Raw genomic sequence first — 23,830 nt, forward strand, 5'->3', positions numbered from 1 at the left:
TTCTGGTTCCAAATTAGGTGCGTGGTGGACCAGCCAGTTCATAGCTCTGATATTCGTAACTCTGAGGTTCTACTGTAGCTAGGTTGTTCACCTCCACTATTCCCATTGGGATGCTATTCCAGAATCTCACTCCTCTGATCATTAGAAACTTTCTTCTAGTTTCCAGCCTAAAATTACACATTGCCAGTTTATACCCATTTGTTGTGCCAAGACTGTCCTTTAGATTAGATTAAAGAGCTCATCTCCCTCCCTGGTGTTTATCTGCTTGATGTATTTATAGAGCAATATCTGTTCTCAGCCAAGCTCTCTAGTCACCTCATAAAATAGGCTCTTTATTCCCTGATCATCCTGGTAGCCCTTTTCAGCACCTGTTCCAGTTTGAATTAATCTTTCTTCAACATGAGTGACTGGAACTGTGCACAGTATTCCACATGAGGTCTGATCAATGCCTTCTACAATGGCATTAGTACTTCCCTATCTCTACTAGAAATACCCTGCCTGATACACCTAAGACTGCATTTTACTTTCTTACAGCTGCATTACATTGTTGGCTCATAGTAAGTACAAATCTGACTAATCATACTTCAGGGAGGTATAGTTAATTATATAATAACATACAACACCACAGACACCTTATGGGTGTGTGTGTTTGAAGATGTGGACTGGTTGTAAGTGAAGAAGCTATTGGTGACCCATCATCATTTTTAACTTTGATGTATGGGCTGGGGGAAAGCAGACAGGTGCAGAGGAGCACACGGTTTGGGTAGAGACATCCCACAGGGAAAGCTCTATTAACAGGTCTCTCTATATCCTAATAAAGAGGAGAGGATACAAGTTAAGAAAGTACAAGTAGGAACTGAACAGAAATGACCAAAAGAAAGAGTCCCATTCAATTACATCACATGAAGGCAGACAACTAAAAAGTGACACATTTTATAAGTGCTTGTATAAAAATGCTAGAAGTCTAAATACTAAAATGGGTGAACTTGAATGCCGATATTAAAATGTAGACACTGATGTAATAGGTATCACAGAAAATTGGTGGAATGATGACAATCCATGGAACATGGTAATACCGGGATATAAAATATATAGGAATGACATAATAGGATGTGCTGGTGAGGGAGTGGCACTATATGCGAAAGAAAACAAAGTCAAATATAGTAAAAATCATAAATAAATCAAACTATACCATAGAATCTCTATGGATAGAAATTCTATTATGGAATAATAATAGTATAGCAGTAGGAATATACTACCTACTATCTGACCGGGATGGTGATGATGAAATGCTCGGGGAGATTAGAGAGCCTATAATAGAAAACTCAATAATAATAGGGAATTCAACTATCCCCATTTTGACTGTGTACATATCATCTCAGGATGAGATGCTGAGATAAAGTTTCTAGACACCATTAATAATTGCTTCTTGGAGCAGCTAGTCCTGGAACATACAAGGTGAGAGGCAATTCTTGATTTAGTCTTAAGTGGAGCACAGGATCTGGTCCAAGGTGGAATATATCTAAACTGCTCAGTAATAGTGACCATAATGATATTAAATTTAATATTCTTGTGGAAGGGAAAATGTCAAAGAAGCCTACCACAGCAGCATTTAATTTCAGAAAGGAACCACCACAAATATGAGGAAGCTAGTTAAAAAACAAAAATTAAAAGGTAGTCACAAGAGCAAAACGCCTGCAAGCTGCATGGAAACTTTTAAAAACACTGTAATAGAGGCTCAAATTAAATGTATACCCTACATTAAAAAATGTAGTAACAGGGCCAAAAAAATGCCACCATTGCTAAGCAATAGACTGAAAAAAGTGGTTAGAGGCAAAAAGGCATTCTTTAAAAACTGAAAGTCAAATCCTACAGAGGAAAATAGAAAGGCGCATAACTCTAGCAAGTCAAGTGTAGAAATATAATTATGCAGACCAAAAAAGGAACACTCTAAGACCAGGCTATTGTGGAGAAGCCAAATGTATTCTTTGCATTGGTCTTCACTACAGAGGATGTAAGGGAGAGTCCTACATTTGAGCCATTCCTTTTTGGTGACAAACCTGAGGAAGTGTCCCAGATTGAGATGCCAATAGAGGTGATTTTGGAATAAACAGATAAACAGTATTAAGTCCTCAGGACCAAATGGTATTCACCCAAGAGTTCTGAAGGAACTCAAATATGAAACTGCAAAACTATTAATTGTGGAATGTAACCTATCACTTAAATCAGTTTCCATACAAGATGACTGGAGAATAGCAAGTGTGACACCAATTTTTAAAAAAGGCTTCAGAGATGATCCTGGGATTACAGGCCAGTAAACTTAATTTCAGTATCAGGCAAGTTGGTTGAAACTACAGTAAAGAACAGAATTACCAGACACATAAATGAACACGATTTGTTGGGGAAGGGCCAACACGTCTTGTGTCAGGGGAAATCATGCTTTACCAATTTATTAGACTTCTTGGATGGGGGGGGGGGGCTCAACAAGCATGTGGACAAGAGTGATCCAGTTGATAAAGTGCATTTGAACTTTCAGAAAGCCTTTCACAAAGTCCCTCAACAAAGGCTCTTAAGCAAAGTAAGCAGTCATGGGATAAGAGAGAAGATCATCTCATGGATCAGTGACTGGTTAAAAGACAGTAAACAAAGGATAGAAATAAAAGGTCAGTTTTTAGAATGGAGAGTGAGAAATAGCGGTGTCCCCAAGGGATCTGTACTGGGACCAGCGCTGTTCAACATATTCATAAATGATCTGTAAAAAGGGATAAACTGTGAAGTGGCACAATTTGCAGATGATACAATCATAGGTGCTGACTTCTACTGGCATCAGTGGGTGCTAAACCCCCCTCTGCCCCTGGCCTGACTCTGACTCCACCCCTGCCTTGCCCCCTCCTGCCCTCATTCCAATCCCTTCCCCAAAGTTCCCGCCCCAACTCCGATCCCTCCCTACCCCTATTCTGACTCCTTCCCCAAAACCACACCTAGCCCCGCCTCTCCCCCACCTCCTCCCCTGATTGTACCACATTCCCATTCCTCCCCCTCTCCCCCCGCAGCTGTTTGGCGGCGGCAAGTGCTGGGAGGCAGGCGGAGGAACGGGGACACGGTGCTCTCAGGGGAGGAGGCAGAGGCGAGGCAGGGTGGGGAGCTTGGCTGCCAGTGGGTGCCGAGCATCGAGTAATTTTTCCCAGCCCCAGAGCACCCACGGAGTTGGTGCCTATGGATACAATATTACTCCAGATAGTTAAGTCCAAAGCACACTACAAAGAGTTACAAAGGGTTTTCACATAACCGGGTAACAAAATGGCAGATAAAATTTAGTGTTTACAAATGCAAAGTAATGCGCACTGGAAAACATAATCCCAACTATACATACAAAATGATGGAGTCTAACTTAGCTGTTACCACTCAAGAAATATCTTGGAACCATCGTGGATAGTTCTCTGAAAGCCTCTGCTCAATATGCAGCAGCAGTCAAACAAGCCAACAAAATGTTAGGAACCAATCAGAAAGGGACAGATAACAGACAGAAAACATCACAATGCCTCTATATAAATCCATGGTACACCCACAGCTTGAATCTTGCCTGTAGTTCTGATCGTCCCTTCTCAAATAAAAATACATTAGAATAGGAAAAGGTACACAGAAGGGCAACAAAAATAATTAGGGGTATGAAACAGCTTCCATATGAGGAAAAATTAAAAACATTGGGACTTTTCAGCTTGGAAAATGTGTCTAAAGGCGGATACAATAAAGGTCCACAAAATCATGAATGGTGTAGAGGAAGTGAATAAAGAAGCGTTATTTAATCCTTCACATAACACAAGAACCAGGGGATCACCCAACAAAATTAATAAGCAGCAAGTTTAAAACAAACAAAAGGAAGTATTACTTCACACAATACACAGTCAACCTGTAGAACTCATTGCCAGGAGATGTTGTGAAGGCCAAAAATATAAATGGGTTCAAAAAATAATTAGATAAATTCATGGAGGACAAATCCATCAGTGGCTATTAGCCAAGATGATCAGGAATGCAACCCCATTCTCTGGATGTCCTAAGCCTTTAATTGCCAGAAGATGGGAGTGGATGACAGGGGATGGATCACTAGATAATTGCCTTGTTCTGTTCATTCCCTCTGAAGCATCCGGTATTAGCTACTGTCAGAAGACAGGACCCTGGGATAGGTGGACCATTGGTCTCACCTAGTGTGGCCATTATGTTCTCATGCAAGCAGATCAAAGGGTGTCTGCCAGGCCTGCCAATGACAGATAAAAATGCATACCAAAATATCTGCTACTGAAGAAAAATATTATGATTTAATGAATTAGTTCATCTCTCTTTCTGTTAAACTTTTGGAAACTACTGCCAGGTAAGTGCCAGATGCTCAAATACTCTTTGCTGTGTTTCACTGAAGATCTTGTAACCCATATCTGAAGACTGGAGTAGAAGCAGGGTGGGAATCAGTGAACAAACCAGAGAAGTTACAGTTGTCTACCACTATGCAAAACAATAAACCACAACATTCTTGACAGAATGGTCAGAACTATTCTTTTTTCATTTTCTTACTACATTTCTACCTTTCCTTATTCAAAGCAAAACTTTGAAAGAGGTGCTAGCATTGCCTGTTACTTATCAGCATCAGACTGTAAAGGTGTATTTATGGTATTTATCTTTACACTTTCCATTCACCCCCCTTTTTAGGAGGGTATGCACAATTTTGTAAATGCTTATTCAATTATTTTTAAGAATGCCTCATATGAACTACAGCATTTTATATCTCAACTCTTGCTCACCTTAGCTCATTAAAAGAAAAAAGGGTGGCGATTCAACAATCTCCCTTTGTACTTTATTGCCTAGTGGACTATAGTCAACATAGTTATATATTATTTCTACAATTTCACTTACATTTCCTGTTTTAGATTCTTGCTTCTTGTGTGCGCCACTGTAAACATAGCATACTACTTCCCTTTTATAGCTTCAGCAACATTTATGGGCTCTTAATCATATTTCTCAGTCATCTCTTTTCTGGAATGTTTTTTCCTACATTTTAATTCAGGCAGGAGTGTCATAATAGGGGAACTTAAATAGAAAAATATTATGTTAACCCTGTCAGATCTCTCAGGTATATGAGTGTGAACAGCTTCTCACTCACTTTTACATTGTGGGGTTTCTATTTTATCCATTTTGTGGTTCATCACTTCCAATCCACCCTTCACTTCTTGTTGCAAAGTTTGAATGTAAAATTTTCCCATGCAAGTGGGAAGAATCACTAAAGCCCATCATCAATGTCCCCCAGGCAACTTTAGTATAAGAGGGGTACAACTGACACTTTCTCATACAGATTAAGGATCTGTCTACCATAATAAAACACCTGCGGCTGGCTCGGGGCAGCTTACTCAGGCTCAGGCTTCAGGGCTATAAAATTGGAGTGAGATGTTAAGCGTTGGGCTGGAGCCCAGGCTCTGGGACTCTCCCACTTTGCAAGCCTGAATCTCTACACTGCAAATTTATAGTCCCACAGCCCCAGCCTGAGTCAGCTGACACACGCCAGCTGTGGGTGTTTTATTGCAGCGTAGACATACCCTTACCGTCTTACTTTGTCAGTGTGTCCTAGATAGCTGCAGACAGTACAAGTGTCACCTCAGTGGGCCTGCTCAAAAGTCCAAAGTGTAAAAACCTTTTAAAATATATTTTCCAATGCAAGCAATAGTTCTGGTACCAAGAGGTTAAAATATGTCTTTGCTGAAACTCTAGAATTACTTTAAATTGTAAAGTTTTCAAAATTCTTCCCATAAAGGTTCTCATGCTAAACTGATTCTGCTGAATCTAGTACAGTTTCTCTCTGTGTGTGTTGCCCACAAGGTGGAGCTGGATTCACACAAAGGAAGCATTGTATTCTTTTGTGTTACAACTGGTGAAATAATGGAGTATACAATTTCAAGAATGATCTGAATAAACTATGCCTGCCAAATTGAATAAAGTTATGTATCCTTGTTTATGTAAGAGTGCAATAAAACTAACTTCTCATCCTTAGTGTAGTTGCTTCCAATGAATCTATTTGTTACACTTGAAATGGAGCCTCTCAATCCAACAGAATGTTTGACAGCATTCTAATGATCTAGATCGGTGGTTTTCAACCTGTGATCCGCAGATCTCTGGGGATCCACAAAAAAATTGTGGTTACCACAGAGCAGTGATTTTCAACCTGTGGACGGCTGGGGGTCTGCAGACTACATCTAAGATTGCCAAAGCAATCCACAACGCCTTTCAACATTTTTTAGGAGTCTGCAAATAAAAAATGGTTGAAAACCACTGATCTAGATGACAACTTGAGGGTGCTTCTTGTTTAGGGAGTTAGAGCTATATCCTGATCTAAATTAAGGCTGTGGCTGAAGGCTGAGGTATTTATTAGCCTACAATATGTTTGTTACTGGTGTTAACAGAAATCACCCTCAAGTTATTATAGTGAACTGTTAAATAGTCCATTATAGTCCAAATAGTCCATTCAGAGATAGTGAGACTAAAGTTATTATTCTTTAAATGGAAGAAAAGCTGAAACATTTTGGAACTGCATAAAAGGTCACTTGATGAAATACTAAACTTTGGTGGCCATATTTGTTGTTGGCATAAGGGTGATAGGGTCCTAGGGCAGTAGCAAATCTAAGTGCAGGGATTTCAGTACAATATGGACAGTGACAACTACCACACAGCAGCAAGTCGGTAGCAGCATAAGAGCCATTGTGCTCTGAGATTTCAGAATAATCCCTGATAATCAGATTGCTCTGCGGATAGTCAGCTGCAGGTCGATCTCATATCAGTTCCTTGTCCTCTTCTTTTCTCCTACTTATTACTGTACTCCTTGAGTAGATTATGTTAGCCCAAGTCCTCTGAACTGAGTATACACACCATCCTACTGTTTTCAGAACCTTAAACAGGGTGTTGCAAGAGTTTTCCACAAGGTTGGGGAGCAAAGGAATCCCCACCCTCCTGTACAGTCACTAATGCAGCCTCAGGTTGCACGAGGCCCTCTCTGTATTGTGCCCCTTCTCGGCATAAAGGGTTGGCTAGTAGAGTTACCTCATCTCTCCCTCCAAACCTGCCTTTGTGCTGGCAGCAGGGAGCAGCATAACATGCAGGTATTGCTGCATCCACGATAATTTGCACAGAGGAGGAGCCAGATGGGTCCCTAAAATGCTCATGTCCTAGCTAAATGTAGCTCTGATCTTCACACAGGCCCCAAGTCCATCTTCCTTTCCTAGTCTGAACACACTAGGGTTATCTTAGTTTTAAGCATATCCAGAATAACATCCATAAAAATATAACTAGGCTATTTTTCTTAGCTGTAATTCTATTTCCTATTCTTAGTCTCATCAGATTACTTACTGCCTCAGAAAAGAGTGCAACATTACTACTAGCACTATGAAAGGCAGACAAGTGTCTGCCCCAATGAAGAAGGGATAGGGGAAAGAAAGTCACATAGTTTAGTTTGGCTATGTTCTTTCAGCTCCAGGATAAAGTAATGGTTATCTTCTTCCTGTACAAAGTATAAAGCTCTTTGGTCTGAAATAATCTGCATTTACTGACCTTCAATGCAGAGATCTTTCTGAGAAACCTGTTTTCCCAGGCACTCTGGATTGTAAGGCCTGGAGAGAATGGAGCTTTGCATCAGAATGGACGATTGTTTATTCTGTTCTTCTGAATGAATATTTTGCTTTGGCTACTGCATTGGGCTGACTGGACAGTATGCTGTTATTTTGTATGTAATTAACAAGATCCTATTGGACAGATGCTTTTTGTTTCACAATCTAAACAAATGTAATTTGTTAGTGCAGGCTGCTAACAGGAAATGATTTATTTTATATACATATTTTTCAAAAACATAAACAAGGTCATCATCTTCATCCTCCAGAGGCTAGTAGCTTCAGTTTTTGGACTACTTTGGCATGAATGTTAGTTGACCAACATTCAGATCTGTGGTCTGTTGTATCAATTCCCTTCCAGCATGTGGAATATTATCAGAGCCTCTGCATAATTATCACTGCTTAATGTCCATCTGACTAGCTCAACTTCTTTGTATCTTATGGATCCAGTGCTCTTTTTACAGCATGCTGTTTTGTGGCTATGTACTTAAAATACATACACAATAGTAAACATGTTTTTTTATGGGATTATCGGAGTCCCTACTGACATTCCTCAATTTTCGCTTGCTTCACAAGACCAACCTTAAAAGTTCAATGTTCCAACCAAGAAACAATGAACAAGGCTCCCTGTGGAGCTCATCAGTTTCACCCTTTGATCACCCAGAGAGATTCCATTGTAGAAGTTCTCTGGTCACTGAAGCAAGGCACTTCCTCCAAACAAGGACTCACTCCTACCAAAGAACTGCTTCCTTCCCCTTAGTGATTAGCTATTTTACCACAAACTGAGCTTCTGCTGTCAGAAACAGATGGTAACGAAAACTGGTGCAGAGGCTGAATTAGGTGGGGGAAAAAATGTTATGTCCCTTAAAAGCAAGAGCATGCTCTGCCTTCTCTTGTTTTTTCAACCTGCAACAATGAGAAATGGGGTTTCATAATGTCATATATCCTTCCACCAATTCAAGCCTCATGCAGGACAACCATCATCTAAAAATATATACTTCAGCTCATCTTTTGATCAGGTATAAATAAGCCAAGTTTTCAAAAGTCACAGGATTTTGCTGACACAGTTATTTGTATAGACAAAGGCTTTTCTTTCCATCACATTTGAGAAGGGAAATTGTGTAGCTAGTCATTTAAGTGTGTATATAGACTGAGATTATGTATCTGCAATTTGTGTATGTAGGCTGGGATTATCAAAGAAATGTAAGGAAGTTAGGTGCCAAATTCTCATTGAATTTTAATGGGATTGAGGTGCCTAACATCCTCCGTTTGCTTTGATAATCCCAGTCAATTTCAATTTATATGCATAAATATTCACATGCCCCAATTTGATGGCAGAAGTGTAAATAGCTTCTTGACAATTTGATACCCCTGGGAGTCTTAATATTCCTATATGCCTACAGCTAACATAATTGAGAGTTGGACAAAAGCATGTTTTTAATTGATAGTTTATTTTTAGAGCAACTTTAGCTTAACCAACTTCAAAAAGTCTTCTCCAACAGATGCTAGTGCTCTCCCTGAAGTTGCTGATTTCAATATGTAAACTCAAGGTCTCAGGATCTTTAGCTCTTTTTTGTATTTAAAATACATTTCAAATGAACAAGAAGCCAACAGAGGACTACCTTTTCAATGGGGCTTCGATGAAGCTTTTAAATTTTCATGAGCTATTTAGAATCACACAATCACAGACTTTAAGGTTAGAAGGGACCATTATGATCATCTAGTCTGACCTCCTCCACAATGCAGGCCACAGAATCTCACCCACGCACTCCTGTATCAAACCTGTGTCTGAGCCACTGAAGTCCTCAAATCATGGTTTAAAGACTTCAAGGTGCAGAGAACCTTCCAGCAAGTGACCTGTGCCCCATGCTGCAGAGGAAGGTGAAAACCCCCCAGGGCTTCTGCCAATCTGCCCTGGAGGAAAATTCCTTCCCGACCCCAAATATGGTGACCAGCTAAACCCTGAGCATGTGGGCAACACTCACCAGCCAGACACCTAGGAAAGAATTCTCTGTAATAACTCAGATCCCACCCCATCTAACATCCCATCGGGCATATTTACCACTAGTAGTCAAATACGAATTAATTGCCAAACTTAGGCTATCCCATTATACCATCCCCTCCACAAACTTATCAAGCTTAGTCTTGAAGCCAGATATGTCTTTTACCCCCACTACTCCCCTTGGAAGGCTGTTTCAGAACTTCACTCCTCCGATGGTTAGAAACCTTCATCTAATTTCAAGTCTAAACTTCCTGATAGCCAGTTTATATCCATTTGTTCTTGTATCCACATTGGTGCTGAGCTTAAATAATTCCTCTTCCTCCCTGGTATTTATTCCTCGGATATATTTGTAGAGAGCAATCATATCTCCCCTCAGCCTTCTTTTGGTTAGGCTAAACAAGCTCAAGCTCTTTGAGCTTCCTTTCATATGACAGGTCTTCCATTCCTCGGATCATCCTAGTAGCCATTCTCTGAACCTGTTCCAGTTTGAATTCATCCTCCTTAAACATGGGAGACCAGAACTGCACACAGTATTCCAGATGAGGTCTCACCAGTGCATTGTATGACAGTACTAACACCTTATGTCTACTGGAAATACCTCGCCTGATGTATCCCAAAACTACATTAGCATTTTTCACAGCCATATCACATTGGTGCTCATAGTCATCCTGTGATCAATCAATACTCTGAGGTCCTTCTCCTCCTCTGTTACTTCCAACTGATGCCTCCCCAGCTTATAACAACAGTTCTTGTTATTAATCCCTAAATGCATGACCTTGCACTTTTCACTATTAAATTTCATCCTATTACTATTACTCCAGTTTACAAGGTCATCCAGATCTTCCTGCAGGATATCCTGGTCCTTCTCTGTGTTAGCAATACCTCCCAGCTTTGTGTCATCCACAAACTTTATTAGCACATTCCCACTTTTTGTGCCAAAATGAGTAATAAAAAGATTAAATAAGATTGGTCCCAAAACCGATCCCTGAGGAACTCCACTAATAACCTCCCTCCAGCTTGACAAGTCACCTTTCAGTACAACCTGTTGTAGTCTCCCCTTTAACCAGTTCATTATCACCTTTCAATTTTCATATTGATCCCGATCTTTTCCAATTTAGCTAATAATTCCCCATGTGGAACCATATCAAATGCCTTACTGAAATCGAGGTAAATTAGATCCACTGCATTTCCTTTGTCTAAAAAATCTGTTACCTTCTCAAAGAAGGAGATCAGGTTGGTTTGGCAAGACTTACCTTTTGTAAAACCATGTTGTATTTTGTCCCAATTACCATTGACCTCAATGTCCTTGACTACTTTTTCCTTCAAATTTTTTTCCAAGACCTTGCATTCTACAGATGTCAAACTGATAGGCCTGTAGTGGCCTGGATGACTTTTTCCCCCTTTCTTAAAGATAGGAACTATGTTAGAAATTCTCCAGTCATACGGTACAACCCCTGAGTTTACAGAGTCATTAAAAATTCTTGCTAATGGGCTTGCAGTTTTACTGTGGTTCCTTTAATATTCTTGGATGAAGATTATCTGGGCCACCTGATTTCATCCCATTAAGCTGTTCAAGTTTGGCTTCTATCTCGGATGTGGTAATATCTACCTCCATATCCTCATTCCTATTTGTCATCCTATCATTATCACTAAGCTCCTCATTAGCCTCATTAAAGACTGAGGCAAAGTATTTGTTTAGATATTGGGCCAATCAGGGCCGGTCAGGCCCTATATAAAGGCTGCCTAGCAGGAGGAGAGGCAGTCTCTCCCTGACTGGCAAAGGAGGAGGACTGGTTCCTGAGTGGAAAGGTAGCACCTTGGACAGAGCAGTGCTGGGGAAGGGCAGAAGGAGTTGGGGAGCTCTGGCCAAGGAAAATCCCAGGCTGCAGGCCTTGTTACAAAGGGCTGAGCAAGTGCACAGGGCCGAAGGGGAAGCAGCCCAGGGATAATAGTCTGACAAGGGGAGAGAAGGAGGGCAGGGAGGCTGCTGCTAGAGGGTCCCTGGGTCGGGACTCAGAGTAGTGGGTGGGACCCCCTTCCGCCTTGTACTACACCTGGCTGAGGAGGATTGGGTCCAGATACAGGCTGTGGCTGGCCCCTACAACAAAGGGGCTAGATTTTGAGGCTGCAGTTAGCCACTAGAACAGGTGCAGAAAGAGGACTGCTGATAACACCAGACCCCCCCGGAAGGGGGTGAGACCTGAGCACTGAGCACTGCCGGAGGGCAGTGTCCTGAGGAGGGCGCTGCCAAGCAGGGAGCAACGTGGGTCCAGATACCAACAGGGGAGCAGACAACAGACGGGACACCACTGGCAGAGGGCACCCCACAGAGGACAGAGCTAATTCCCAGACGTGCCAGCGGGAGGTGCCACGGTGGTGAGTCCCAAACCTGTCACAATGCCCCATAAGTCATGACTTGGGGGAAGGGAGAAACCACATCAGACAACTTTTGTGCCATTGCCCCCATCCTATGAGGGAGTTCAGACTCCACAGATTCTCTACTGCCAGATCCAGGAAGGAGGCATTCCAAATATGAACCTCAGTGATAGTACACACATTACAGATAGGGTGACCAGATGTCCCAATTTATAGGGATAGTCCTGATATTTGGTGCTTTTTCTTATATAGGCTCCTATTACCCTCCTCACCCCATCCCAATTTTTCACACTTGCTGTCTGGTCACCCTAATTACAGAACATAACTCCAATGCACTCTATACCTTCCTCTCCTAGAATAAGCCACGCTGTAAGTAATCTCCAGCTAACTCTCTGGGGACTGTGTATCCACTCCTGAGCTCTCTACAGCTGAGGCCTACATTGTTTTTACCACATTGATGTCCGCACCTGTTATCCTAAAAAGGCTTAAAGGCCTAACAGGGGACAGTGAAAATATTGCTTTAGGCATAGAACACAGAATAATTTACCAACTTTTGCTAACATTATTAGAACTAATATACAGTTCATATAGATAATATAATACAACTCATTGAGATAGGGTCAAGCCACAACATTTGAAACCAGATCTCACTATTCCAATATTTGAGAAAGTTCAGATCAAACATTTTGATTTGGGCCCTTCAGAAACAAGTAAACAGGAGGCCATGAATAATTTCTAAATTTAAATGCAGAATGTGGCTCAAAGATTGAAAGGGGTTTGAGTCAATCTTCTATTTATTAGGCAAATGGTGCTCCTATCTCAACTTCTGGTATTACAAAATAACCAAAGACAACATTCCAGTATTCCAGAACAATTAGCCTTTGTCTCTTCATCTGCCTGAAAAAGAAAGTCAAGCAACTTAATTAAATGGCATAAATCCACATTTTTCTGCTAAACAGAAAATTAAAAGATATGCATACTGCTGTACTGCTACTAGAAACACAGCAGATCTTGCATTTTGCTGTCTCTGCTAAACAGTTTCAATATTATTTCCATCTTTGCCTTGTTATAAAGTTTTCTTTGTTTTCTTTTTTTTCTGTTTTTGTTTGGCAATTGATACATCTGCCCAGCTTTAAACAAAAACAGTCATACTGAATTCTGTTACACATTCAACTAGCAGAAGGCAAGATAAAAGTAGTCTAATCTAATCTGTCCTTTTCCAATTTCAGATTAAACAAACATTCTCTGAATATCTGAGCCAATTTATGTCTAATGATCTTTAAAATTACAAATAAGCTGATAATTTTACTCAGATCAAATGTATTTTACATGTAAAAAGATTGCACAAAGTGATACTTGTAATCTACTTTAACATGCATAATAAAGATAATTGTGTATTTTGCCTATTGTGATTCTATGCAGTACACCTCTACACCGATATAACGTGACCTGATATAACACGAATTCGTATATAAAGCGATAAAGCAGTGCTCCGGAAGAGGGGGCGGGGCTGTGTACTCCAGCAGATCAAAGCAAGTTCAATATAACGTGGCTTCACCTATAATGTGGTAGGATTTTTTGGCTCCCAAGGACAGCGTTATATCGGGGTAGAGGTGTATTTACATTTCTATTAGTATTTACATTGTACACTTTTACACTATGGCCAGTGGAACACAGCGGAAACAAAAAAAGCCATATTTTCCAACTGATTGTGATGGACAGTAGCAGTTTCCCTTTCTAAACCAATCACTATAATAAGTTTCTCTATAGAATAGCAGGTACGTGTAATTACTCTCAAGGCAAAATTCAGTTCTGCAGAGTAACAGCTCAGGCTCTGCATAGTCAGAACATACTGCAGACTTGATGAGCCTATTTTAGACCTGGGCTTTGGATCAAAATCTGCCCTCTGATACAGAAGTTAATCAGAGTCAGCACCATGGATAGGGTGACCAGACAGCCCGATATTAGGGTCTTTGTCTTATATAGGCAACTATTACCCACCTCTGCGCCCCACCTGATTTTTCACACTTGCTATCTGGTCACCCTAACCATCAACGCAATCCTGAAGTCCTTACTCAGGCAAAACTGCCACTGACCTCAGTCTTAGGTAAAGACATAAGATTGAGCCCTGTGCCCTGATCTCCTCTCGCTTACACCAGTTTTATATATTGATTTCTGTGAAGCTACTCATGATTTACACTGGAGCAAATGAGAGAAGACTCAGGCGTCATGCAAACAAATAAGTATAGATATAGCTCAGGTGACTGCTAAGTCTTAGGAGTAGGCTGAGGTCTCATATCTCCACAGCACTGTTGCACACATATTGCAAAGGCACAGTCTGAGAGACTATGTCAATGTACTGTTAGAATTTTTTGGCTCCCAAGGACAGCGTTATATCGGGGTAGAGGTGTATTTACATTTCTATTAGTATTTACATTATACACTTTTACACGATGACCCAATATCAAATATGATCTGAAGCTAATTTATAAAATGTATATCAACATAGCAGAATATGGATACACCCCTTCTAATTCTACAAATTAAAATAAAATATTGCAGAAACAGGATATACTGTAGTACTTTGTTTTCTTTGAAAATCACCTTCTTTTGATTATTGTGCCTATCTTTATGTTTGGTCTCATTCTATCAAAGAATAATACTGTACAAAAGTGAATGATAGTCATGATAAATACCATATATTTGACAGGTTGCTGAGAATTATGAACATGTTCACCACGTTTAAGGTGTTTTTTTTAAATAACGTTACATACTGTAGCATCTCTCATATGACTTGATCCAAAACCCACTGAAGTCGATAGGAATCTTTCCATTTTTATTCAATAGATTATTAATGTATCATTAAAACATGTCACAGGCCTATGTTTTGTCAATGGAGGCTCTGGCACGACATTAGTCTTTGTTCTGAAGAAGCAGTATGAGGTAATTCTCAGACTTCTCATAAAAAATGTGACTAGAGGCGACAGCCTGTTTCTTCAGTCCTCTTTCCAACCTCTCCTCCTGAGAAACTGCCACTTTCACCCCTTTCAAAATTTATTTTTAAAACAGACGAAAAAAGTACTTTATTGCCACAACTCCCAGCCCTGGTGCTTTGGTCAGAGACAGCATGCCACAGGCAATGGGGTGTCATGTGAGACCCACACGTGTCTAGGGCTGGCTCTTAGTCAGATATGATATGATCCTACTTATAACTGAACTCTGGCTCTAAGCTTGATCCTGGACTGAGCAGCTTCTGAATACTTCAACTTCCACTGTCTTCAATGGGAGCTGTAGGCACTTACAGGAGGGGGTTCAGCCCTTTGCAGTATCAAGCTCTCAGGGAATGATTTTGTGTGTCAGTTTTGCCTAGGAATTCTGGATCTAATCTGAAACCCACTGAAGTCAATAAACTTTGGATCAGGCCCTTTGAGAATTTAAAATCCACTTCTGGGCATACTCAGTAAGTTGTTTTCAAAGCAATTTTCACAACGCATGTGTTATTATGAGCACATACTATGCAAATGCATTCTGCTGGTTAATATGCATTCATCAATGCACATCTGCAGCTTTGTTAATGCACCTTTTATTAGTTTGTGGTTGCTAAGGAAACAGGTTATGGTCCAGATTAGTTCTAGCAAAAATATAATTGAGCAGTTGTTCCATGACCATTTATTTAAAATAAGTAAGATTTAGGTTTTACAATATACAGCATCCCCCAGATTATATATCCAGTGTGCCCTGAAATAACTTAATTTTAGTGTTCCACTGACATTTGGTTTAAACGACCAGTGTCATCTATTTTATTCTTTTTTTTAAAAAATGAACTGAGCTTTCCTTCTGTACATCATATAGAACTGTCTAGTAAAAGTGTATTTATTTTCAGCTATTACAGAGCACCTTTCAAGACTATTTTCTGGAATTTAAAGTATTTTTTCATTTCTTTTGTATCATGTTTTCCCCCTGTAACTGTAAGCCCCATCATTGCTATTTTAAACTATATGCCACCAACCCACATCAATGAGTGGGGGAAACTGATGGGGCTGGAGGTGAAAGGGGGGACAGTCCCAGCAGCAAGGGAGGGAGACACTTGCCAAGGGGCAATGGATGGCTCCTTCCCTGGGAGTTTCTGGCACCCATTGGGCAGCTGGGGAAAGAGGGTGCTGATTGGCCAGAATTCCCCAGCTCCCACGATTTAGCGCAGCACAGGGGCCATGTGGAGCCTCTTTCTGCTCCATTCCAGCAGCCCACCCAACCACCTGAACTAGGAATGGGAACTCAGCCTGACAAATGCTGTGGGTCTAGCTATTCACCTGTTTATAGGGTCAGGAAAGAATTTCTTCTCTCATGAGCCAAATTGGCAGAGGACCACAGAGATTTTTGCCTTCCTCACAGCACCTGCAAGCCACAGTGGGTTAAGCAGGAACGCGATTACTACTTACCTGAGATACTGGGGTGGAGTTGTTTATTCATCACAACGTCTGGCCAGTTTCCAGTGCAATTAAGATAATACAATGAATGGTTCCCAGAGGTAAAAGACCTGAGATTCTGATGACGGGCCTTGGGCTCCTGGGATATGGTGAAAACTTCTGGCCTTTGCAGGCCAAGGTCAGACCTTGTCGACCTCACAGGTTGAGGTCCCCACCCTGCTGCACCGTCTTTCCTCCTTGTGGGGGCAGGTTCTAGGACTTAGAGAGAAGCAAGGCCTGGGGGGTAGGCTGAGGAGTTGTGGGTTGTATGGTACAGAGCCCTGTAACCCTGTCACCAGTTACAGGTTATATGGTAAAGATCCCGGGAACCTCTGCACTGGAATCAATTAAATGCCCAGTATAGAACAACGGGGATGATAGGTGGGTAGCGCTTCTTCCTTGTGTTAAAATTTATTAAAAGTTGCAGCCTGCCACTTAATTCCATGCATGAGTAGGTCATCATTTTACCATGGTGTCCGCATCAATTCAACATGACTACAAATATGATCCTGCAAAATCATACATACACACGTGCAAACACATACACACGCACAGAGTAACACCATTAAAGTCAGTGGGACAACTCCCTTGTTTAAAGATTATCTGTATAAGAGGTGTGAAGGATCAGGTCCTAAATTAACAAATTCTCAGGATTTTCAAAGATTATTTTGTTTTAAATAAACACGGCTCTACCCAAAGCATATAGCAGTTATTCGAATTTCACATTATTCCAACTTCACAATAAGGGGGCAGGTGGCAAAAGTATATCTGCCATGAAAAATTTAAATTTACATAAAGAAATCCAATAACTTATCATAATATATCTGTTTTGTATGCCATCTACCTTTCATCTCAAATTACATCCAGTGCACTTAAAAATTTTTTATATACTATACAAAGGATTCGCTTTAGCCATTACCAAGATACAGTCACATATAAAAGGCACAATGAAGCAACTATTCAATATACACAGCAATGCTATAAGTAGTTTAGGCTGATCTGAGATGAACAATACAGAATGCAATTGAAATTGCAAGAGCAGTTTTAGATAAATACGGTATATAAATTACCCATACTAAAATCTGGCCAGGACATTGGATTAATTCCTTTACCTTTGCCAAAAGTGCCACGGGATTTTTTAATCACCACTAGTGATCAGGACCTCTGTTTTATGGATATAGTCATCCTCTATGAGGAAAAAAATGCATCTCAGAGGACAGGAGATCCAACTGGTAGAGACTTCTGCATACCACTTTGTCAAGAGCAAAGGGGCTTGCCCCATGTCCATGGATCTGAATGTCGTTTGTATGGATCTTGGGAGTTTCATAAAGGCTACCGTCATCTGCATTGAGGACCTATGCCTCCACATTGCTTAAGTGGCAACCCCAGAAGAGAAGCTGAACTAAGGACAAGACACCAGTACTATTTTCTCAACATACTTGCAGTTCCCCTAATCATCATCTGGAATTCTGTGCACAGAACACGAGAAACAGACAGTTCTAAATCTATGTCTGTAAGGCCCTGTCATAGCATTCCTTCCCAGTTCTGGACCTTAGCGTCCAAAATATGGGTACTAGCATGAATTTCCCTAAGCTTAATTACCAGCTTAGATCTGATAGGCTGCCACCACCCAAAATATAGTGTTTTAGGGCACTCTGACCTCCCCAACCTTCCCTGGGGACCCCAAGAACCCAGATCCCTTGGGTTCTTAAAACAAGAAGAAATAAACCATTCCCCCACCTTCCCCCTCTCAGAACTTCCCTCCCTGGGCTATCCTGAGATACTGATCTACCCTCTTAAATCACCATACAGAGAAGCATCTCCCTTCCCTCTCACAAAGAGGCAAACAGATTCAAGGAAAACAGAGAGAGAGAGACTATCTCTCCCTCCTCCCGGTGTAGGTAAGGTGTAGGCCTTGTGAGTTACGTGATCTGTACAGCAATAGTGTTACAACATTAAGAATAAAAGAGTTAGGTGCCAAAGATTCTGATGAGCATGAAGCTTAAAAACACAACTTTAAGGAATCCTACAGCTATCTGGTATAAGGTCCTATGAAAGCTAAAAAACAAAACATGGCAGTGTTGGGAGTCAGAAGATGCGTATCAGGTAATGCAGTGCTAAAAGATCCACTAGATATTCAAGATGGGGCACAAGGATTCCATGATCATCAGAACCTGTATCAAATGCTGTGATACTATGGCAAAAACAACTGAACATAGATGACTTCACACTGTAAGAAGTGCAATTTCAATGCAAAGACAAGGTTTACAGCCTGACATAACCTTACTGAAAAGTAGATGGGACTGTAGATAGTATAGCTGGGGGAACAATTTTTGTTTTATTTCCTTTGTACTCAAGATTTGCTTAGTTTTTCTGCTAGGCATAAATTGGAATCCATAGGCTTAAAATAGTTTAAAAAAGTTATAAAAGTTAGGGGTTAAATATCAGAGATTTGGCACTCAAAGCTGAACTGGCAAAAAGTCAACATCTGACTGGTTGTACTTTGGGAATGAAAATCTATACCTGCTCCAATGTACCTCTTTCAGGCACCAAAGCCAGAGAGAGTAAAATGTATGTGGTTTCCACAAGATTTACATATGGTGTCCATTGTCATAGCATCTGAGCACCTCCCATTTACAGAAGCATATCATAAAAAACACATACAGCAATCCATGTAGGATGTTTAAATTCAGATCAGCTTCATAATTAATAGAATCCCCCTTAATAAGTGAATCATCTTGTTCAGCACAGTAACAATTGCTGCTCTGAGGCTGACAATGAATTTTCACAGAAGCCAGGGAAGCAGCTTTTATTAGTTCAGTAATATCAGTTAAAAAAGGATCTACATTCTGACAAAAGAGAAAATTTGCAAATGGAGTCAAAACAACCAGACTGAAACATACTAATGTAACCAAGAATTAGGTTTTCATTCTTTAAACATTGTGGGTATGTTAATTTGAACCACAGAGACAAAATAAAATAATAAAGAATTGTATTTGTACTGTGGCTCCACCCTTCTGCTGAGACATGATACAATATACTAAAAATATTTTAAAACATAATACATAGATTGCCATTGCTCAGCTTTAGCTCCTAGCAATTAGAATTTCCTTGAAAATAATACTATGCAAGGAAAAAAACAATAGTGTTAATAACTGCACTGAGGAACCAGCTGTAAAGTGCATTCCAAGGATAAAATGTACATCAAATCCTTGCAACCAGAGAGAATGAAATTACGACTGTAATAAAAATTCTACTTTAAAATGTCATTTGAAACATACACTGGTAAATATCAAGTTTTCACCTGAGTTTCTTTAAATGGAATGGGGAAATAATCAGTGTACTGCATCAAACTAATCTAGTAAACAAATCAAATGGGTTTGGAATGATTATTCAGTATTGGCCTATCAAAACAGGAAGATGACTTCTATCATCTGAACAGTAATATTTATTGGGAATGCACTGAACTCATGATCTGTTTAGAAATAAATTAAAATTAGTTATACCACAGTGAAAACTGTTAATGCTATTTTTATTAACATGAACCGTGGGTAGAACCAAGCTTGTAATTTATTTTTTTTTGTGATTATGGTTCTGTGCTTGAGCCTCTTCCCCACAGATTATACTTAAAGTCAAGGACATGAAAGGAAAATGGCTACTGTGCTGCAAAAATTTCTTTGCAGTAAGTATTTCTCAAATCTTATACCAAGGAGATTCATAAGGAGATATACCAGTCTATAAGCTAAATGGAGACATTTAGCACAGTTTAAGACTGCCTAAGCAATTTCCTCTAGCACAGATGGAGTTTGATTTTACAGATACTGTTAAAAATGTTAGACAAGCTGTTTCAGCTAAGCAATTATTTACTCAAACTGTGCAGAATCTCTGGGATCCGTACATTACAGCAAACCACAAATGAGCTTTGCTGATATCCCAACACATACAAGTACTTTTCGAGACTGGTTACACACTGTGTTTTGGTTGGACTTCAGAATGGGTTCTGTTTAGTGAAAAGTTCGCAGCTCTGTTGTTGCTAAGTTCAGTGATTGTGAAAGAAGGTTTAAGGACATTTTCGATTCTCTACATTTCTCAGCTGTCTATTGTTTTAGTGATACTTGTACAGTAGTAATAATGAAACTTCTGTTTTATACAAATATTGCACAAACCTTGAACTGCATTTCATACTATGCTTAAATTAAAAAGGTACTTAGGTACATTTCTGGACGCAATCAATTAAAAACAGGAAAAAGCAGTTTTCTGATATGCACAGTTTTACAAACATGGCGTCGTTTAAGAAATGATAATCGCATGGAAACATAAAATGAGATCAGTGTCTCATTTAGAACCAAAAAGTAACTAAACAGCAAAATTTACATTTGCATCATGGTATTAAACAAGAATAACTTTCTCTGCATCTCTACTATTGCACTTTTTAACAGGATTTGATTGCTAAGGAAACAGATTCTGGCCCAGTATTAATCTGAAATAAATGTATTTCAGAAGATGGTCTTTGAAGTACAATATTGATAATTTATTTTTAAAAATTGCTCAAATTCAGGCTTTTGTATCTAGAGCTGTTTGGTTTTAATGTCTGAACCACTTTTGTTTGAAATAAACCATACTGCACTGAACTGCTGTTCAGTTTAAGATGACAGGGCCTTTTATACATATCTCTAAAAACCTTACACATTAAAATAAAAAGAAATACTTAGGTTTTTTTTCTGGTACCTGATATAGAAAAATATCTGTAACAAAGCAAATTAATCTTTATTTAAGCTTTCACAGAGCACGCTGAAAGACCGCTTCCTATGGTAGAATTAAAATATTTTTCATTTTTCTTACCCAACCTAACTTTTATTTTTGCATTTTAACTATGAATCCAATAATTTTCAAAATAGATTTTAAAATGCAATTGAATCAATATAGGCTTTTCAAAAATTCTTTTGTTGCACAAACGTTGCCACGCCCTTATTACATATGATTATTTTAACAGACATGATTGCTTCACTTTCACAATAGATTCTTTTGTCAGGTGAAAACAATCATCATGCCAATATGTGAAGCCATACAATTTAGTATTAGGTTGTTGTTTTTTTTAATTAACTGTTCAATACATTTTTATACTGAAAGCTACATTTTAAAGCTCACTTTATGTCTTTGCAGCACTGAATGAGAAATCTACAAAACATGCAAATCTCAACCTACCTGTGTGTACCTCCTAATGCAGTGTTAACATGGCAATATACCCAGCCATTTTTATGTAAAGCGATGGAGATCAACTGAATTCTCGGTCTTCTCGATAAATTTTTAGAAGCAGTTGTCAAAAATCAGATGAGAAGCAGCTTGAATAGACTGTGATCATGAGAACTGAATTTATCAATAGGGAAAGCAGGAGTGGGGGGAAAAAAAGTCCACATCCAAGGTTTTCTGAAACTGCAACACAACGTTGTCTCCCCCCACCCTCATAGGGTTCAAAGAGTAAAGCTGACCACTGCAAAGGCCACTTGTCACATTTGCTGAAAATCAGCCTATTGATATCACTGCTGAAAATATAAACTCGACAACCAAAGCCCATTGCACAACATGGACTGCGTAAGAGTTAAAAATAGATTTGACGTGCCTCCTACCTGCATAATAAATGGGTACGTTTTAAGTGCTTTAATTTGATATTCACATTAATTAACAATACAACATACATTATTTAAACTACAGTAAATGCAAGAAGAAAAAGGGTGACACCATCTGCAAGCAGAATTTACTTTTTTTTTTAAAAAGGGCTAATACTGTATTTTGAATGTGATGACAAGCTAACAGCTCACTACACTGCAAATGAAAGAGAATTCTAAAGGTGATGCTTAAATATCTGAGCCTGTAATGAAGCACAAATAAGTCTTCACTACCGCATGATATGGTACACAGTGCATTTACATACTCACATTTGAAATACTAGGCATGGTATAATGAATTCTATACACAGCATGCACACAGCACAAGCAACGTTAATCCTGCCTGCCATTTTAGAAGTAAGATACATACTGCAGCACGGCTCTGGTAAGGGTGGAGGCAAGGGACAGCTCACCTTAAATGCAGTATCTGATTAATGTTGTAAGTGACACTGCACATCAGCTACAGTCTTGGTTCAACTGCGTGGGAGGGAACAAAGAAAAATGTCATCAACTGGTGATGCAAGATGAGTCCCAGTCACTAAACAGCGTTCAGCAAACTCCAAATTCTGCACTAATACAGCAGTAGGTATTTCAAACTCTTATCAAAACCTGCCTCCACAGTGACTGCATCCTTCTGCTGAGGAAAATAAACCAATCTTTATCTTACTGTAGCCATTCCAGCATTTCTGCAGTAAGCAGACTCTGGATGAAGAAAGATTTCATACAGTATGTATTAGGTTCTGGATGTATTTGCTATTCTCTCTTAATTTTTAAGCCTTAGAATATTTTCTTTAATTAATAAAAGACAATACCAGAAAAAATACCCATCAATGCTAAAGATTAAATTTTGATGCAACATAAAGCACTTCTTTCTTTATTTTTTTTTTTACAGCTTATCAAAATCCTGAGCAGTATTGACAAAACCACAAGAGCACAGGGTCTGACTGCACGATCAGCTGTCTGTGTCTATGCTACACCCTGTTAACCATAAGCAGTGTTAGAGCTAAATATATCTGCAACGCAGAAATGGCAGATACTCTGTTGTTTAGAATTTTGATTAATTACATGTTCTTCCACCCTTAGAAGTAATCAAATAAAAGAGATAATATACAAAAATGTAATGCTGATTTCCTTTGCATACAGTATATATCAGACGCTACAGACCATGAAAGCCATCATAAGTATACTGACCTAAATAACGCTAAGAAGACTTAAGCAGCATACAAACATACTCACTGTCAAAGCAAGAAAAACAAGACAACGATTGTCTAATCAAACTGGAAGCAACAACTCACTACCACAGTCTGAATTCTACGTACTGTATGTGCACATCTTATGTTATGGTAAGATGCAATGCTCCTTTGTTTTTTCTCAGAGGCTTTTCTTAGCTACAGTTGCACGACATTCTGACATCATGGAGGTCAATGCAGCCACTGAAGTGTTGTCAGTTTTTTTATGACTAAAATTATTTTAGAAAATTAAATCTCATCTGCAAAAATACAAAATCTCACAAAACATATTTAACATCTTTCCTCTATTTTCTAAAATTAATACTGTGCATCTTGTTTGGCTGCATACATTAAATTGATATCGCCCTCTACAGAGCTTGTGACAGGGTAATCATGGGAATTAGATTTTTATAAACCAGTAGAGGTACACATTTCAAAGAATGCCTCTCAT

At 39.5% G+C, this 23,830-nt stretch overlaps 1 protein-coding gene across 4 annotated transcripts in view; it reads right to left on the reverse strand.

The window, feature by feature from the left end:
- ZBTB38 (zinc finger and BTB domain containing 38) overlaps positions 1-23,552 on the reverse strand; it is a 43,322-nt gene extending 19,770 nt beyond the window's left edge. Inside the window, exons 1-2 of one of the 4 annotated variants that reach the window (XM_030576081.1) lie at positions 23,470-23,552; positions 22,564-22,627 (exon numbers count right to left, since the gene is read on the reverse strand). Coding sequence is in view for 1 of the 4 variants with exons in the window: in XM_030576078.1 (XP_030431938.1) it covers positions 22,421-22,438 (18 nt within the window). In the remaining 3 variants the exon portion in view is untranslated. Of the gene's footprint in view, positions 1-21,689; positions 22,039-22,420; positions 22,494-22,563; positions 22,628-23,341; positions 23,414-23,469 lie in introns of those variants that run through there. The other 3 variants (XM_030576083.1, XM_030576078.1, XM_030576082.1) reach the window with 3 other exon arrangements.
- Positions 23,553-23,830: the final 278 nt, after the last annotated feature.

This window comes from Gopherus evgoodei, chromosome 9 (assembly GCF_007399415.2).
Source record: "Gopherus evgoodei ecotype Sinaloan lineage chromosome 9, rGopEvg1_v1.p, whole genome shotgun sequence".
Classification (NCBI taxonomy): Eukaryota; Metazoa; Chordata; order Testudines; family Testudinidae; genus Gopherus; species Gopherus evgoodei.